The sequence below is a fragment of the Parus major genome, chromosome 2 (genome assembly GCF_001522545.3).
Source record: "Parus major isolate Abel chromosome 2, Parus_major1.1, whole genome shotgun sequence".
Classification (NCBI taxonomy): domain Eukaryota; kingdom Metazoa; phylum Chordata; class Aves; order Passeriformes; family Paridae; genus Parus; species Parus major.
In genome coordinates this window covers 66,780,809-66,800,046 of record NC_031769.1, presented here as the reverse complement: position 1 = coordinate 66,800,046, position 19,238 = coordinate 66,780,809, and the positions used below count along the sequence as shown (strand labels likewise).

The following is a 19,238-nucleotide window of genomic DNA, read 5'->3' as shown; positions in this document are numbered from 1 at the left end:
GGAGGAGGGACCAACACACCCGTCCGGCCCCGCAACTCCCGGCGGGTGACCAATCAGCGCCGTGGAGGGGCGGGGCTACAGCACAGAAGCCAAACCCTCTCCGTCCTGTCCTGAGTGATAGCGGCAGCCACCAATCAGAGCTCGGACAGTGCACCGCCCCTCTCCTTGCACGCCCCAGCGTACTCCGGAGGTGGCCCCTCATCCCTCCCCGGCATGGGCAGGGCACGGGAGAGGAGGCGGGCCGGCCCTCAGCCCTCCCCGGCATGGGCAGGGCATGGGAGGCGGGCCAGCCCCCCCGTCTCCGTCCCTCCCCGCCTGGCTGGCCTGGCTGGGTGCAATGCTTTGCCGGAGCACGGGCCGGGCCCTGCGGGCTCTGGCGCTGCTGCAGTTGCAGCCGCCCGCCCGGGCAGCGCCGCTCACGCCCCGGGGACCGGGTGCCTGCTACGGGTAAAATCCACAGCCGCCTCCTTCTCCCTTTCCCCAGCTCCCTCCTCCCTTCCCGCGCTTTGGGGAAGGGGATATTTGCCAGGCTGCGGGATGGACAAAGCGTTTTAGCAGAGGGGGTGTGCATTGGATCGGGAGGGCGGAGGTGACGAAGTGGGGACTCGGGCAGTGTCCTGAGCAGCCTGCTCCTGCTTTCCCTGCGCTGCAAGGATCCGTTCCAGGAAGGCTCCGCAGCGCCGTCTGGTCAGTGCCGGCCAGGCCCCCCATCTGGCGGTCCCCGCAGGGCAGGACGTGCCGCTGCTGCCCCTCGGCCACCTGCTGCTGCTAAGGGGCTCCCTGGAGGTCGCTGATGTCGCCAGGAGAACACGTGTATCTAATCTGTACCATATTGCTTATTTCGCGGATCCTATTGAGGAAAACGTGGCATAGTACCGTAATTCTTTTCCCCAGCACAGGTAGGGAGCAGGTGGTGTTGTAGCACAACTGGATCAGAGGCAGCTCCCAGATTAAGCTGCGCTCCTACAGAGTGCGAGGTGAAGCACAAGATGTGCCCAGTCTGCATCTGTGCTGCCTTGATAAACACAGGCAGTATGTATCCAGTGCTTCTCAAAGTGTTGTACACCTTAACATTTCTAATTCAAAATACCAGGGTGGGTTTTTTGTTTTGTTTTACCAGAGTTTTCAGTTCTGTCAACCAACGAAAAAAACATTCTTTATGAAAACTTAGCAGAAGTGAAGTCATCCTGCTAACAAGCACTCTGATAAAGTGATTTCAGACTCGCAGAATTTTGGTATTGGGAGGACCAAGTATGCCTTAGGTGTTGCCAGTTCCAATACAACTGTGCATAAAAAACCCAACTCTTTTGTTATTAGTCCAAAAAGTATTGAAAATACCTTCTGCACGAAACTCCTGGATTTCAGTGGACTTCACACCGAGGCATAATCCAAGAATGGAAAAGTATCACAGAGTCAGCAAAATTCTCATGCCCCTGAGGCTAATAATTAATCCTAAAAACATTGAACTAAGTGAAAAAAATCTGAATCAGGAAAGCAGAATATATAACTCTGTCTGTTAAACTGTACGTTGCTAACTGGTTTTTAAAAAGGTAACAAGATGTTGATTATTTCTGTTTTGTTACAAACTGAACAGTTTTGGCAATTTTTAATCATAAGCAAAAAACTGATCACAAAATTTTTTAAATTTAATAAGAGCAATGTGCTGATATACTGTGGTGAGAATTATCATAAAATACCCATTGAAATTAAAGACAAACAAAAGATGGCATATGAAGAATAAAAAACCTTATAAAGAAAAAAAGGGAAAGTCAATATTCAAAAAAGGGGGCAAGACACAACTGCTAGTCACTATGAGTGCAGAATTTGAATTGTGCAGATTTGAACTGTGTATCATCAAATGTGATACACAGACCTTAAGGAGGCTTAGCATCACAGTAAAACTATCATTTGGATCACATTAGCATAGCAATTCAGCAAAACTCACTGAAGTTATAATTACACAATGAATTTCTTTGAGCTGTACTCTTGCCACTAATCTGCATTTGTACTCCAGTTCTCAAATTGGATCTGCACATAAGGAGCTGATACTATTCTGCACAGTCACTGCTTTTATTCAGACATGTGGCATGATATGGGTTACATAGACCCAAGATTTTATGTAAAACCAAAATTGGCTTTGTGTTGAAGAGGTCCTGTGGTTTAATTCCACTTAGGTATTGGGAACCTGAGTTGCAAGCTATTGTTCATTTTTCTTGTGAAAAGGGTTTAAATTGTGGGATTGTTTTTACCTGTAATCCACCACTTTCAACTCAATACATACTGTAAGTAGTTCAGACTTTATATATTACAATTAAATTGTTAATGAATTGCCTAGTACATGTAATGGAATAGAGATTGTTATTATATCTAAGAGCAGAAAACAATATGTCTCTATGCACATGAAATTCACAGCGATTGAATTCATAGGGCATGAATATTTAATCTAGGTAAAATTATGGTTAATCAAAAATAAAGATTTTTATCATATTAGCTTTAAATAAAATGAGTTAGGCTGTTGAAAAGATGTTTTGCAACCATAAGGGCACAAATTTGCCTGGGAGAACGGATGTAATGGTTTATACTGTTAAGAAGCTGCTTTGAATCTGTGCTACTTTCTCGCTAGGGGTTTGTATCCGGATGTGGTTTCTCAGGTCACTGATTTGCATTTACACATATGTCTTGCTTTGTACTGAAGATCAGTGTCGGGGTTTAAGTGCTGGGGCTGAGAGATGGCCTGTGCAGTCAGTTTCTGTGGTGATCTTTTAGTGGGTGGATTTATTGATCATGTGGTATTTTTCAATTAAGCGTTACTGCCTGGTGAGATTACACTGACAGAAATATTATTATCACATTCTTCTTCTCCGCTCTTATCTCAGTGCAAAGTGGTTTTCATTGCAGACCCTGTGGTTCATGAGGAGCAGCAACAATAGATTGTGGTTTCTCTGGCAGGTGAAGAGGCTCAGTTTAATAACAGCAAGGTGAACACCAGCCATTTTGGAAGTTATGCTGTGACAGAATGAGGTTTCTCCTCTCTAATGTATTTATTTTAATGTTTCTGTAGCCACATAAAGGTGCCTTTATATTTTCCTGGCTGCACTGCTTAGACAGTTTTCCCTCCCCAACCCTGTAGCCTAGGTATGAATGCTACACAGTGGTCACAACTGAATACTTCTCTGTTCCTGAGAAGCTTTTTTTAATCTTCTGTGTACCCATGAAAGGCAAGCAGCCCATTAAAATCTCACAGCGCTGTCATTAATATCTAGGAAAATTCATGATTCTGTATTCCTGGAGTGACAAGGTAGTAATGCAAATTAACTCTGAATGTTTTGCTATTTCTCTGCTCTTTCTTTATCCCTAGTACTTCAATAACATCTTCCAAAATCCAAGTGAATGGAGTCCACCTGCATTATCAGCAAACAGGAGAAGGAAGCCATGCCGTTCTTCTGCTTCCAGGAATGCTAGGTTTGGAGATTTTATCTTGTCTTTGTAGAGCAACCACTTCTTTATCTCTCTGGTCTCAAGCAGGAATGCACTAAACTATTTTGTAATGTATTCAACACCTGATTATGGAGCATTGTCATTAAAAAAAAAAAATAATTGCTACACTTACAATGAAAAATGCAAAGTTGTTGCCATCAGTTTTTAGAAGATTTCATTTATCTTACCAGGCACCTTTTATACAATGTCTTAACTTACCTAGTGGTCACTTGCACTTTTGGATTTAACTGTGAAAAGGCAGTGTTCCAGACAGGTGACAAATAGCTACACACAGTGGAAAATAGCAGAAGAGGAGGAAAATCGGGTCAGTTATTTTTGTTACACAGACTGAATTATGCATTCCTCTTTAGAAGCTGGATGGATTCCGACTGAATTAATAGATTTAGTGTAGCTCTTAAAATTTATTGTGAAAAAATCACTGTTAAAATTTATCTTTTGCTTAAAGATGTATTTTCACATTTTGTTTATTCAGGCCAACATCATTAAGATTCTAGGTGGTTTTTTGAGATGGACAACAGGTTCTGCTAGCTAAGTGGTGTCTGTACACTGAAACCACTGCTTTTGATAACAACCTTTTAAAATTAACACGGCCTAATTTTTCTGGGTTCTTGCAGTTCTAAAGGATCCATCAGACTTACCAACAGTTCATGGCAGGCTGTTAGTAGGACTGTTACTGTGCTGAGAGTTGGGCAAATGCTTCATTGAATTGCTGAATAAGATGATAAAATGTCAGGAACTGAAGGGCAGGAAACATTTGTTCTTCTTGGCAGCAATGTTTTCAAGTCTTCACAAAGTGGTTCTTTCTTTCAAAGAATTCTCAAGGGGAGGGTGTAGTCATCCTTCAAGTAGTCATATGTTTCAATCTATTGATTTTAAACAGCTTTTTAAACTAGAAATCCTGTTGCCAATGCAAACTCTAAACAGAAATAATGTATTTCTTTAGTTGTGAACAATATTATTATTATTGATAATTATTTATTATTATTATTTTTATGCATACATTATTGTATGTCATCATTGCAGGCTATGAAAGGCCTCTTTTATAACTTTGACCTGTTTATAGTATCTGAGGACAGATTTCTCCAAAGAAACAGAAAAAAAAATCTCTTAAATGCCTTTAAATGGCCTTTTTAGTATAGCAATGGATAACAAATTTTATATTTCAGCACATTGATTTTGAACAAGTTTTAATCAAATAGCTTAGTGCAATAGACAGGAGTACTTAATTTTTAAATCCTTTGAAGTTCTGAGTCATTAATAAAATAAATGGTCCTGCATCAGAAAAAATGGCTGTATTTTGCTTGTTTTTACATACTAGAAAAACAAAAATATACAGTTTTATGCTTCTGTGTCACCACAGTCTCCTCCTGCAACAAAGTATTTACAGCTGAGTTTTAACCACCAATATTCTCATGGAGATGCTTTGTCAGATAGTAACTGTCTGGCACAGTGCTTTTCACTTACAAATTTGTAGCAAAATATTCCTGCCTTCTCAGTTTCACCTGTATTGTTCAGGTAAACAACAATGACCATGCTAGTTCTTTAAATCTGTCCAAGATAAATCCCTACTCAGGTAACTCAGTTTAAGATACTGTATTTAATCATATGAGAGGGCACTGTTCTTGATAACCTTGATAAACCTACCAGAAATGGTTTGCTCAGAACATACTGCAGATGCTTCTAAAGATTTTAGTTGTGGCACTTCCTGTCTAAGAGTAGCAATGAATAGTTATAATTAAAGAGTACTTCACATGTTGAATAATCTCTTATTTGGCATAAAGTTACAAGTTTTCCCCACTCTCCCTTTAGAGTATGTATACTATGTGTGCAGTATGGTGCTTAATAAAAATGAAAAACTCTAATGTTTCAGGAAGTGGTCAAACTGATTTTGGACCGCAGCTCAAGTCTATGAATAAGCAGCTTTTCACAGTTGTTGCTTGGGATCCTCGGGGATATGGAAAGTCTATTCCTCCATCTCGAGACTTTCCTCCAGATTTCTTTGAGAGGGATGCAAAAGATGCTGTGGATCTTATGCAGGTAAATCTATTACGAGATTTATTATTTCTTTTATTTCTTTTTAAAGCTGTTTTCCTTAAATTTTGAAGAGGAACATTGCTTCCAGTAGACAGCAGATTATGAAAAGACCATACAAATGAAGGCTTAAAAAGTGAGCATATACACACTATTCCAGAAAATATTTCCTTCCACCTAGTCTGTAAGATGCATAGAGGTTCAGCAGTGGGAATGAATATAAAGCAATATGCTTTTATTCTAAGACCTTGCTCTAAGAGGTTTGTAGCCAAGAACCATATAAGTTTAGTTAAATGTGTGTACAGGAAACAAAGTCTGTGCAAATTAATTTCATTGAAGGGATTACCATACTGAAGGGCTCTTAGAAAATTTTCTATTGAATAGAATCTTGGCATTCTGCCTTGAGCAGTCCATTTTAAGAAACATTTGATTCTAAAAATTAACTTGATGCTTTGCATTTTACTGCATATTACTGAGGTCATTTTTGTGGGAAATCAAAGGCTTCCTGTGACCATACCTAGTCTTACTAATTAATACAGTTATTGTAGTTATAAAGAATATGGCCTAAAGCTATTATTATTTCTCCTTCTTGCAGATTTTTTTATTCAAATCTGTGTTTCTGTGTTCCTCTTTTATTCTGTCCTATAACTTCTGACACAATTTTCTGGTTTAGCTTTAATATTCTGGATTTTTTATATTAAGATGTACCGTCTCTTTGGTCATGTTAAAAAAGTTGGCAGAGCATTAAAAATCAGAAAATATGAGGCAAGAGTCAGACAGTCCAACTATTTCTGTAAGAAGCAATAACCTTGCTGAAAACCCATCTGAAACTGGAAATGTGGCCTTCTAGGTGTATTCTGCTTAGTGAAACAAAGTAAATCTGACAGCAGAATCGGGATTAAGACACAGATTTGCCCTCTAACCATAAAAGCTATGTATCTGTACTGTAAATCTTCAATTTCTCCTGCTACACTAGCAAAGAAAATAAAGATGCTGCCATGAATAGTTGACAAACTTGCAGTCTAAATGGTTGTAACCCCCTTTTATGTCTCTGTTCAAATAGTAATAAATGCAAAATATTAAACAGAGCTTTCCCCAAAGGGAATGTAACCATTTAGCTTCCAGACAAACAGGACAGCAGCCTACCAATCTCTAGAGCTGCCAAAGCAAATGAGGCATAGCATCCTGGTTTTTTGAAGATGTTTTTCAATATAAGCATATAATAACAATTTACTAAAATGTTACCAATCCTGTGTGACTTGCTTCTATTTTTGGATATTATAAAGGATCACACAAATCCCTATGAATCATTCCAATTATGATTTCCAGAATATAATGGTTTATATACATCCAACCTACAATCAGCCAAAAAAGTGAGCCTTCAGAACCTTTGTTCTAGTCTCCTACAGATTCTGGTGTCTGCTGGAGCTGTGAGTGATGCAAGGTTTCTGTGAAATAACAAAAGTTAAAATTCTGCAGGGTATTTAGCACCTTTATGCAGAAGACATTGTTCTGTATCTCTGTTTGTGTTATGTGAAGGAGTTTGCTTGAAATAAAAGGAGCATAATGCACCCAAGTTCACTTTGCTGCCCTCCACCCAAATGTCTAATGCTAGCAAAGTCAATAGCATTAAAACAATCATTAGGGAAATAATTAGTGTTGATATTTAAGAAGTTCTTACTCTTCAGAGCCATTGTCCTAGCAAAAGGATGGGCTTGGGCTTCTCTATGTTTTTGTAGATCAACTGTAACTTGCTTGTGCTACACTCCCTGTGATACACAGAAGTGCAGTGCAGAGTGATCTTGTATTGCAGCTCACTGTTGTATGTGGTCATTGGATTGCATTTCACACAGGCTGGGATGGAGGAGGTGACTTCAAAAGAAATTTTGTTAACTCACTGAGTAAAGGCAGCACTAAATCACCCACAAAACTATGCTGTGCAACCAGCTTTCAGGTTATTGTCCATGTTAGGTTGGTGACCTGTACTGTAAATAGTTAAAAATTCAAGCAAACAAACATGCATGTCTCGTCCAGCATATCTGTTGCATCACATTGTTTTTCTGAAGGCTGCAAAGGATAAATTAAATTCTTCCTGCTGGAAAGGCATCCTGAGGTACCCCAAAGAATGCATCAAGATAAAGACTAGTAAACACAAGAAATACTGGAAGCAAATAGATCTCAAATAACCTGGCACGAAGAACAAAAAATTTAATCAGCTATTCCATTCATCAGCCAACTTTGAGCTCCATCATTTGCTATTGGCAGTAGGGGAACAGTAGCAAAATCAAAAGCTTGACCTTTACAAGCACTGCTGCCAACCCCCAAAATCTGCCAAGATACCAGGAACCCTTCAGCAGCACAATAGTGAAAGTTGTATACAGATTAATTACCTCTTCATTAGACCAGAGCCAACTTCTGATCAGCTGTAAATATTCCAAGTTCTCTTTCCTTGCTATCAGCTCTTTACATGTCCCTTTCTTTCCCCTACCTTATTTCCTTTCTGTTTAGTAATAATAGCTTTGCAGAGTGAAATCTAAATTTGGTCAGAACTACAGCGAGCAGAATACCAAGGAAGAAGCCAGAATCAGAAAAGCCTTATAGGGATAGAAATCTGCTAAATATTGAGTTGATTAGTAAAGTTATGCCTCACTTGAGCATCAAGTTTACAAGGAAAGTAAAAACTTCTTTTTGTCTTTTGTAGTTGTTTTTCTCATTGCCTGCATTTTTGCTTTCTTCTGTCACAACAAAGCAGGCCTGGACTTCTGACACCACCAAGCACCAAAGCAACTCCTTCGACTAACTTGCTCTTTTTCCTCCAAAAGTACAATACCCTCCTTAATTACATCTAAAATACTGTAATTTCTGCAGAACAAAAGCAAAAATCACTGTGAAATATATTTTCTTGTGAATGAGTTCCCAAACTGCAGTTCCTATATGCAAAACTTCAAGTATTGCTTAACTATTGAATATCGTTCCTCCACAACCTTCAGATGTATTTTCTCATGAGTGCCTTTACCTTCTCCACTCTTTCCCCACTGAACATAACACACACAAATTCATTTCTCCTGTGACTGACAGTATTCCTTACCACACATAGGAATTTTTGAAGAAACAGAAGTTTCAAATTCTAGTAGAAAGCGTAGAATCACAGAACATGCTGAGTTGGAAGGGATGCATCAGGACCATCGAGTCCAACTCCTGGCCCTGTGCAGGACACCCCAAGAGTCACACCATGTGCCTGAGAGCATTGTCCAAATGTTTCTTGTACTCTGTCAGGCTTGGCACTGTGATCACTTCCCTGGGGAGCCTGTTCCAGTGCCCAACCACCCTCTGGGTAGAAAACCTTTTCCTGATATCCAACCTAAACCTCCCCCAACTCAGCTTCATGCCATTCCTTTGGGTCTTGTGACTGGTCAGAATGAATTAAGGTCTTGGTTGTCATATTTTTTGCCCTGAGCTTTCCTTTTGAAGACAGAGGAATTTAGTTATTAATGTTTTGAATTGCAACTGACCATGAAGTTACATTTAAAATACACACTTAAAAGCTTCAGAAAATGTGAAATAGCAACTAAAATTTGATGCAATCCTTTAGATAATACTTTAAAGCATTTTTTGTTTGTTATAGAGCAGATTGGTTTTTTAGCTCAGCTAGCATCAGTAAACCAGATCACCGGCTTCCATTCTTCAAGTCTTACACTTCTCTTCTTAAGTTTAGCTTAATCTTGGATTGCTTACTATCCACACTGTGGTAAGTCCTTGCCAACTTCACACCAAGAGAATCCATGGATTCTTCATATGATCAGCTTCTCTGAAAACGACTTTACTCTCCATTTTAAATCAATTTTTCTTTTTTTGGAGGTTTTTTTTTGTTTTCTTTTTAAAACACAGCAAGAATCTAATAGGACTACTGTCTGTTTCATTAAAGAATTATAGAAAATTGAAATGGCAGGTGTAATTTGTTTATTAAATATTTGACTTCTTTTAGTATTTTTATGTATAGCAAGAAAACTATTTTCTAATTATAAAAGCTCACTATAGTTCAACTATGCAGTATTGTGCTTAAAACTGTACAGTTAATTTACAAGAAATATTTGACATTTGGCTGTAAAGCCAGTTAGTGATTTGCAAATAACTTTCTTGTATGAATCAAGGCACTAAAGTTTAAGAAGTTCTCCTTGCTGGGGTGGAGTGATGGTGGAATTACAGCACTCATTGCTGCTGCAAGGTACCCAAATCTTATCCACAAGTTGGTTGTCTGGGGAGCAAATGCCAGTGTCACTCAAGAGGATGTGAGAATTTACAATGGTATGTATGAACTGCATGTCGTATTCTAAATGAATTATTTTCATTTCTACTTGACCCAAGAATCTTAGTCATGTAACAGCTAAGTGGAGACAGAACTGAGAAGAAACCTGAAGAGACAAGATACAAAATTCACTACATTGCTAAGTATAGGGATAGATTAAATTATAGTGAGAAACTCAGACAATTACTCTAGGGGTAATAGAATAGATTTTTTAACAAGCCCTTACCCTCATGAAAAGCACAAGTTATAATAGTTTATCAGTAATTTTTAGAAAGTGAAATTTTTGTTGTTATAACAAATTCCTAAAAATAACTTCCAAATAATACTATCAAACCCCAGGGTTGATTTCTTATCTCACATCTTGCACAGCCTTTTTAAAGCCACATCCACAGATAATCACTGGGCTAGCTCATTACAGCTTTTGCCTCTAGGGCCTATATAGTATAGACAGTAAGAAAACAAGTTCATAACTTACCTTTCAAGTTCAGGAAGTAAAGGAGTCATTCAAATAAATGTCTTAAGTTGTCTTTACCACTTGCATTCCTTCAGAGTTAATTATTATCATTAGAAAACCTTTGCAAAGTAAAGAAACATGGGATTTCTGATCCTTATTCCACACATGAAATAGAATGCGAGATCATTCTCACTATAAAGGAAAATAGGAAGAAATGGCCAGTGAACTCAGTAATTTCCTTTTGAACATAGAAATGAAAATAGTTAACCATTTTGGCTCTCAACAAATGTAACCCAGTATAGTTTCATTTTAGTGACTGGAGTTTGGTTTATATCAGCTGTGAAATATCTCTGGCTTCAGCAAAGTTACAAGTGTATATATTTCACATCTGTATTTACCTCACCTATACTAAAACTAAAAATTGTGGTAGTAGTAGTAATATATTTTTTGGTTCAGAAAGCAAAATGTTTTTTAGCTCTGTAAAATACTTTGTTTCTTTATATGTTTTTATACTTCTAATAAAAAACAATACAACAACAAAAAAGAAGTCCTATTTACATGGAGCACCCACTGCAACATTGGTCTTTGTCCTTTGTGGATTGTTGCTTTCAACATCTCTCCCTGGCTGATAGAGCTCAGAGAGTATCAGCACAAGTCTTCTACAATTAGCTCATCAGTGCATCTCAGCTGCAGTGGAGGGTTTGACAGAAGAGAAATTAGTTGATTTGGTATCTATGTCCTTTCAACATTGGCTTCTCCCTTCTTTTTTTAAATTAATGCCAGCCACAAGGATAAAACAGTAGGTCTTATATAGGAAACAGTTATTCAGTAGCACCTAGCCTGGGGTGAGCAGACTCATTTCCCATCAGATGCTGTTATAAAATACTTTCAGTCACTGCTACCTTTGTAATTTGGCTGGACAGGTTCTCTTTGTTAATTAACACCTCACTCCTTTCTTCCCTTAATTCTCTTTTGAAACCAATTAAAACCTTTGCTAGTGGCATGTATTGCAGTTTGATGATTCAGTACTGTCCTGTTCTCTGCTGTGCCAGCCTTGTTTCAGACTGTCAGTACAAAGCTGTACAGCTGAAATACAGTTTAGTGAAAATAACCCTTTTGAATATCTAGTTTGTGAGCAGTACTGAAAATTTTAGAGGGAAAATCTGATAACTAAATATGTCAGATTATAACTGACAAATAACTAAAATGTCAGATTATTTGTACAGTTTTAGCCAGTCTGCCATGAGTCACAGATCTCTACTGAGTCACTTGTTTTTGTGTAAAACTATGGCAAATGGACCATGATGTCAGTCTGCTGGAATGTCTTACTAAGAACTTCCTTCCTCTGAGAGCTGGTAGGAGCCATGGAAGAACTTCCATCCATGAGTCAATGTAAAAGGCTAAAGGATATAAAAAAGTACTGCCAGGTCTAGCACACTGTTATGAACATTTTTATGCACAAGGTAGTCCTTGAACTTCTCTTGTGAAAGCCTTCCAGAAAGAACCATCAGAAGTTTTAGGACTGAGTCCATTGAATATTATGTTTTTTCTGTTTTTCCTTATGACCATAATAACAAGATGTTCCTCTACAACTCAGAAGACCACAGCAGAAGTTGTACAGCTGTCTTTTTTATGCCCTTTCCATACCATGAATTATTTGGAATATGCATTGCAGTTTCAAGTTTGAAATGCATATTTGCAGTCTGGTTTGAAAACTTCCCCATTTTAGGTGTGGTTTGTACCTTTTTGGTGGAAAGGACATAACATATTTCAATGTTATTTTGTGTAGGCATCCGAGATGTTTCAAAATGGAGTGAAAAGGTCAAGAAACCACTGGAAGAGCTATATGGACATAAGTACTTTGCTGAAACCTGTGAGGCTTGGGTAGATGGAATATCGCGCTTTGCTGAAAATGCAGATGGTAAGGATTTCACAATGCTGAACTGAGGCAATTAGAGTAGCAGGCAGCTCTGGATTAAAAAAAAAAAATCTAACAGTACTTCTAGCAGCCAGTAAAAGAATGACTGCATATGGCATTAAAAGCTGGGTCTGACTCACACTCAGGAATAACACAATTACTCGTTAGATAGTTCACAGAACCAGAAAGATACAGGAGGAAAACATTTACAGAAAACATGAGCTGATAAGGCTCTCCTCTTGTTCTGCCACAAAACTGCATTATTAACTCACTGCTTTTGTGCAGACTAAATAGGAAGGATTCTGCTCAGGTAGAATCTCTCTTCTGTCTCTGTGTCAAAGAATTATCTCTTGGTGACATAGTTAAGGTGTACCAAAAGTAAGGCATGCTCTTTCCACCTTTTGCAAAACAAAGCTGAATAACTCTTTCAAACCTTGAAGCATGTGAGTCAAAAAAGAAGGGACTTCAGATTTTGAGAACTCAATTAAAATAACAGATTTTAAAAACACCATTGAAGCAGCTCAGGTGTATAAAAATAAAACAAAAAAATGTTAAATTAGACAATATAATTGTTTATCCCTCAAGATTTCTGCAATTACTCTACACAGACCTTTTCAGCAAGGAGATTATGAATAATTGTCTGTGATTCTATTTTGATTCAGAGGGAATTTGCTTTTAATTCACCTAAAGCAGTAATACATATGAAAAATACAGTTTGTAGCTCTTATACACATTTTCCTGTAGCCTCATAATAAAAGCTAGGAGGTGATGTACATTAACAGGCAGCAGGTACTACAAGGAAAACATTCCTTCGTGTCTTATTTTTTCCATAAATTTTCGTATAGGATCAACACAGGACTAGGATTTCTCCCAGTAGAGTGATGTAACAAATTAGGTTCCGATTTTATTTTACCTTTTCTGGAATCTCCTTAAAACTATATTTTTTCTGAAGTGAAAAGCCCAGGCTGGTGAATCTGTGGCTGTGGAATCCCTTCACGGTCTGCACACGCCTCAGACACTGAGATAAAGTGACTGTGAAAAATAAACCACCAAGAAACGTGTAACAAGGAGCTTAATTACCTAGATGCTGAAACTGGGTCAGATATTAGGAGAAGCCTCATGTTTGCTGCAAGAGATGAGCAGCTATCAAACTGCAGGTTTCTTTCCAGGAGAAAACAAATTTTCCAACTTTGATTACAAACAGACCACCTTGCAATTAAAGTTAAGACACTGCAACAAAGGCACAGATACAAAAGGTATAAGAAAAGGTGTTAATAAAACCCATCAGAGATAAAAGGAGGACAGCAAAGCCAACGTTGGTCAAAAACTCAAGGTCTTCTTAAACTAGACTATTTTCCCAGAATAAGACAGCTTGTAGTGTGAAATACCATAAGAAATGAACTTTTAGAAGGAGCCAACACTTAATGAAATTGAATAAGTTGTATGAAGTCACAACATCCAAGATTCTTCTTGCTGTTCCATGCTTTTAGGGTACGTATAATTTAATGGTTATAGTACAAATATAGGACTGAAAACTAGGAAATAATAGTTTAACTGCCAACTATGATCCTAGATAAATAACCTAAATTTACTTGGTGCTTGTTCTGAAACACAGTCAACATTTCTGCAGCTGTTAGAGGACTGGGTAAAATGTTCAAAAGGATAATATTTAACCAGTAGAACTGCAAAGGCTGCATAAATAATCAAACAATTGAAAAAAATGTGAAATAGCCTCTGACGTTAGAGCTAAGGAAAGTGTGTATGTGTGAGCATTAATCTTACAGCTGTTGGTAGTTGCAAGGTGACAACTACAAATAGACAAAGTTACCTCTAAGAAAAATGGAACATAAAGCCCATCAAGGATGTTTTGCCTAAAGATTCCCTTGCAATAATGTGGGAAGTTAGGCAATGAGTTTGGAAACTGGGTTACTAAGGAATGAGGAAAAAAAGGGGAGAAAATTCAGAAATGTCTTTAAGCAAAACTATTGAAGTTACTACTAACGAGATTAATGACTAGTAAGCATAAAATTATGAATGGGCAGGGGAAATAACCTTTGAATAGTTTTGGTACAATTTATATCAAATGGTTATGCATTTGTACTGGGTTTGCATGACCAGGTGTTGGTACCAGGGGGTTGCAGGATGCCTAGAAATTTCCTCCGTGTCCAGCAGAGCCAATGCCAGCCTGCTGCAAGATGGACATGCCCCTGGCCAAGGCCAAGGCAATCAGTGATGCCAGTAACACCTCTGTGAGAACATGCTTAAGGAGGAAAAAAAAAAAATACTGCACAGATGTTACTGCTGCCAGAGGAGAGCAGTGAAAATACGTGGGAGGAACAACTATCAGCCACCAAGGTCAGTGAAGAAGGAAGGGAAGGAGGTGTTCCAGGTGCTTGAGCTGAGATTTTCCTGCAGGCCATGGTACAGTCCCTGGTGAGGCAGCTATGCCTCTGCAGCCTATCGAGGTCCACAGGGATGCAGAGATCCACCTCCAGCCCATGGAGAAGCCCATGCCAGAGGAGGTGTATGCTAAAGAGAGGGCTCTGTACCTGTAGGAAATCCATGCTGGATGAGGAGAGAGAAGCCCACACTGATGCAGGTCTCCTGGTAGGACTTGTGACCCAGTGGGGGGACCCATGCTGGAGCAGGCTGTGCCTGGAGGACTGCAGCCTGTGCAAAGATCACTCACCTTGCAGCAGATTGTGTGGAACCATTGCTTGTGGGATGGATTCGTGTTGGAGAAGCTCATGGTGAACTGTTTCCTGTGGGAGGGACCCTACACTGGAGCAGTGGAAGGACTCCCTGAGCAGCAACTTGTGATGAACTGACCACAACTCCCACTCCCCATCTCCCTGAACCACAGAGGGACAGGATGTAGAATCCAGGAAGAAGTTTCTAAGATTAGTTTTACTTCTCATTATCATGCTCCGATTTTGTTAGTGATAAATTCAATTAATAGGCCCAAGCTGAGTCCGTTTTGCCCATGATGGTATTTAGTGAGTGCTCTCTCCTGGTCCTTAGCTCAGGAACCTTTATTTCTGTTTCCTCTCCCCTGTCCCCTTGTGGAGCGGAGTGATGGAGAGGCTTAGGTAGGTGCTTGGCATCCAGCCAGGGTCATTCAATTAGAGCATTGCTGACAGCAAAGGGCCTGGGAGGTGCAACAGGTGTAAGTACAGCCTAGGTTAATTTGTTCCAAAAAAGTAGCAAAGCTGGTAACCTGACAACTATTGTAACAAAATGCAGCTTAAATGAGGGCTAGAAGACTCTAAGGCTGAAAAGAACAAAGCTGGGAATGAGATGCATGTATTGGCTTTGAAGAATCAAAGGGAGCCTGGGGGAAATGTGGAACAAAAGTACTTCATTCTCTGTATCCTTTTGTGCTAGTATCCATTAATGGAGCAAATTGCAGTGAAGTAAGATTTTGGAAAAAGAAATGTTAATTATCATCCTGCTTACATAGTTCTGTAGATTAATCACGCACAATCCACAAGGACAGGCAATAGCTAGAACCCAACTGAGTTCAGAGTCCTTTACGGAAGCAGTTTCATCTTTCATACAATTTTAAACTGAAGCATGACCTTCGTTTGTTTTCTCCCTAGGTAATATCTGCCAACAGTTGCTGCCAGATATTAAATGTCCCACATTTATAATTCATGGTGAGAAAGACCCTTTGGTCCCACAAGCTCATGCAGAATATATTCATAAGCACATCAAAGGCTCTCGGTAAGTTAAATGATGGAATTTTTATAAACTGTTGTTGGAGAAATTAAGTAGTTCAAACCCAGTGTTTAAAAAAAAATGCATTTGGACAAGTTGTCTCTGCCACACAGAGAGCTATTCTAAACTTCCCTAGCAAGTTACAATGGAAATAGAGTAGCTGGACTTTTCTTGCAATATAAAAAGTACAATATTTTAATAAGCTCCTTCCTAAAGCCCTCTGAGAGAAACCAAGTAAGTTCCTTTTCCTCTTTCCACTACACAAACAGAACCACTACTCCCTCAGCTTTATCAAAGCAAGCAAAGTTGTTTGTTATGACTATTACATTCCTTTTGCTGTAAGAGACCTCATTTCTGTTCCATTCAGCAGAACAGAGAATTTGGATACTATGAATGGAGAGAGATTCCCAGTTATTAGAGAGAGAAACACAATTTACTTTTGTTTGCTCTATCAATGTGAACAACCTCAAATATTCTGTTTCCAGCTGTCCTATGAATTTTCAATGTTTTTAAGAAAAGCAGAATGAGGAAAAAAATGTACAGGTTTTCTCAAAAACATCACTATATAAACAAGAAAAATATCAAGAAACATCTGCTTCATGTGCATTGTGGTTTAACCCCAGACAGCAACTCAGTACCACTGCCTCCTCCACTCATGGGATGAGGGACAGAATCAGATGAGTAAAAATGAAAAAAAAAACCCTCATGTTTTTAAGATAAAGACAGTTTAATAGCTAAAGCAAAAGCCACACATGCAAGCAAAATAAGAACAAGGAGTTAACTCACTCATCCCGAGGCAGGCTGGTGTTCAGCCATCCCCAGGAAATCCAGGCTTCATCACACATAGCAGTTACTTGGGAAGACAAATGTCATCCCTCCAAACATCCTACTTCCTTCATTCCCCAGCTCTGTATGCTCAGCATGATGCTGTATGGTATGGAATATTCCTTTGGTCAGTCGGGGTCAGCTGTCCCAGCTGTGACCCCTCCCAACCCCTTCTGCCCCCCCAACCTCCTCCCTAGTGGGGCAGTAGGAGAAGCAGAGAAGGCCTTGATGCTGTGCAAGCCCTGCTCAGCAATAACAGAAACATCTCTGTATTATCAACACCATGTTCAGCACAACTCTAAAACACAGCCCTGTAACAGCTACTGTGAAGAAAATTGACTCAATCCTAGCCAAAACCAGCAGAACTTGAAAATTCCAGAAGCACTTCCTATAAAAAGCTGTGATTTTACCAGCTGAATTTTCTTCATGAATTTGCACACAAACGTGAGCATTCTATTACTACTTAGTAACAGACTGTGATGATTAGCACTGGAGAACAGAAGTAGTGGCAGGGGAGGGGAAAGCATTTTTATGAATGCAAAGTGTAGGGAACTGTTTCACTGGTGTCATCTCAGTGCAAAAATGAATGATATCTCAAAGTCAGTCCTGCTGATCATAGTAATGCATACTGCTAGAGGAGAGAACAAGAGATCTTCCTAACAATCACATGCAGGTGTTTTATTTAATGTCTTCTGGTTCATCACTCCTACATGCCCTGTTCAGAACACTTATCATCCTGCTTGGTTTCACTGAGCTCCAAAATACTCCAGATGCTGACTAAGGCAAATTATCCCAAGAAACTAGACAAGAATCTGATAGCTTCTCTTTGGAAGACAAGTCAAAGAAAAAGCACTGTTAGAAACTGCTATCCAATAAAATGTAAAAGTGATTCTTTGACTGTCTTTGTGCTGAAGTGCTCCCCTGTAGGCATATTTTTCAGAAAAGAAACCAGACTAATGGTGTTCTCTGAAATTAATGGTCTTATTTTTCCCTGGTTTCATTGGAAAGGACATTTTCCCTTGTGAAGCAGAAGGAAAAGCTTAAATTCAGTACATTTCCAGTAATACATGCTTCTACCATCAGTTTTTCTTGCCTTGATTTTTATCTACTAGTAAAGTAGAAAAAGCTTCCTGTGATTATAGTGCAGATACATTGCTGGTTTCTCTCATGGTCAAAGAGTGTGCCATCATTTTGGATTCACATGCTATGGCTGCAGTTTGGTAGCACTACAGTAGTAGGAAACATTAGCAGCCATAGGAAATAGCATGGGACAGTGCTTTGTGCAACTGTGTGCTGCTTATCTTTGAAGAAACAAACTTGATAAAATTCAGACACAATTCACTAGAAAAGCTGTGTATGCTCACAGGCTGCTGCTCTTTTTCCAAAACAAAACAGCACTTGTCACCACCTTTAAAATGAAGGCAACATACTATCAAAATTGTTTTAGGCCTGTTGAAACTGGTTAGCATACAATAAAACAAAACAATCTAAAGAATTTTCCACCTCCATATAAAGAAGTGTATATCCCTGATGTATGAAGTTTGTCTCAGATAGAAAGCAAAAGTAATTAGGATTTTAGGCATGTAAAAATCATATTTATATAATAAAAACTTAATCTTATTCACAGGTACTACTTCTAAGCTTTTGGTATAGCCAGAGAATGACTGACTTCCCTTTTTATTTTAATGGATGAATGGATTTAGTTTTGGATTGTCTTTTTGCAGAAAGATCAGACAAAGTATAAGTACTAACCAAGTTTGGGTAATGACAAGAACTCCACATTTCCCTGCCCAGCACACCTACTGTTCTCTGAAAGAGGCAAAAGCACTCCGGTACTTTACATACCTTTCAAAGGTGCATCTTACATAAGTTTTGGAATCTTATCTTCTCTGAAGATCATCAGAAAGTTTTCTAGAAACTGGGTCTAGGACACAAAAATTTGGTTTAGGCTTATTCCATTCTCCCCAGAGTGGGAGAAGTAGCAGGATTGTTGTTCCAACTGTTGTTGTGGTTCACATTCCAACCACATACATGGGGACCGTACTTAAAATATGAGTTACTACAATTCCTTACTGGGTAACCAAGAGCAAGGAAAATGTAACAAGCATTTTAATTACCTATATTCACAGGATAAAATGTATAATCAGTGTTTGGTGGTTTTTTTAAGGTTACTTCTGATGCCAGAAGGAAAGCATAATTTACACCTGCGTTTTGCAAATGACTTCAACAGAGAAGTGGAAAAGTTTCTACGCTGACATGTACCGTAGAACAAGTCAGAGGTGCTTAGCCTTTGCCTTGTTCAGGAATTAAGGTTGACTTTCCATTTTCAATGCAGTTATAGATAGGTTTGAGTCCTGTAAGAAAAAAATAAAACATATTTGCATGAGAAGCATACATCTTAAGAATACATAAGCCTCTGTGATCAGAGCATACCACTGTAGTGCAAGATTTCTGACGTGTCTTGAAACTTACTTGTTGCCACCTAGGCT

At 38.9% G+C, this 19,238-nt stretch overlaps 1 protein-coding gene across 1 annotated transcript; it reads left to right on the top strand.

Moving 5' to 3' along the window:
* Nucleotides 1-263: 263 nt before the first annotated feature.
* Nucleotides 264-19,197, top strand: BPHL (biphenyl hydrolase like). Its single transcript, XM_015617703.3, has 7 exons — nt 264-447; nt 3,359-3,462; nt 5,369-5,535; nt 9,681-9,834; nt 12,079-12,210; nt 15,807-15,930; nt 18,917-19,197. Exons 1-7 carry the CDS (start codon nt 275-277, stop codon nt 19,002-19,004), a joined length of 942 nt encoding a protein of 313 aa, XP_015473189.1. The 5' UTR covers nt 264-274; the 3' UTR covers nt 19,005-19,197.
* The last annotated feature ends 41 nt before the right edge of the window (nt 19,198-19,238 follow it).

Coding starts and splice junctions, on each gene's coding strand:
- BPHL (XM_015617703.3), top strand. CDS start 275: ATGGGAGGCGGGCCAGCCCCCCCGTCTCCGTCCCTCCCCGCCTGGCTG. Junction 448..3,358: donor GGACCGGGTGCCTGCTACGG/GTAAAATCCACA, acceptor CTTTATCCCTAG/TACTTCAATAACATCTTCCA. Junction 5,536..9,680: donor ATGCTGTGGATCTTATGCAG/GTAAATCTATTA, acceptor GTATGAATCAAG/GCACTAAAGTTTAAGAAGTT.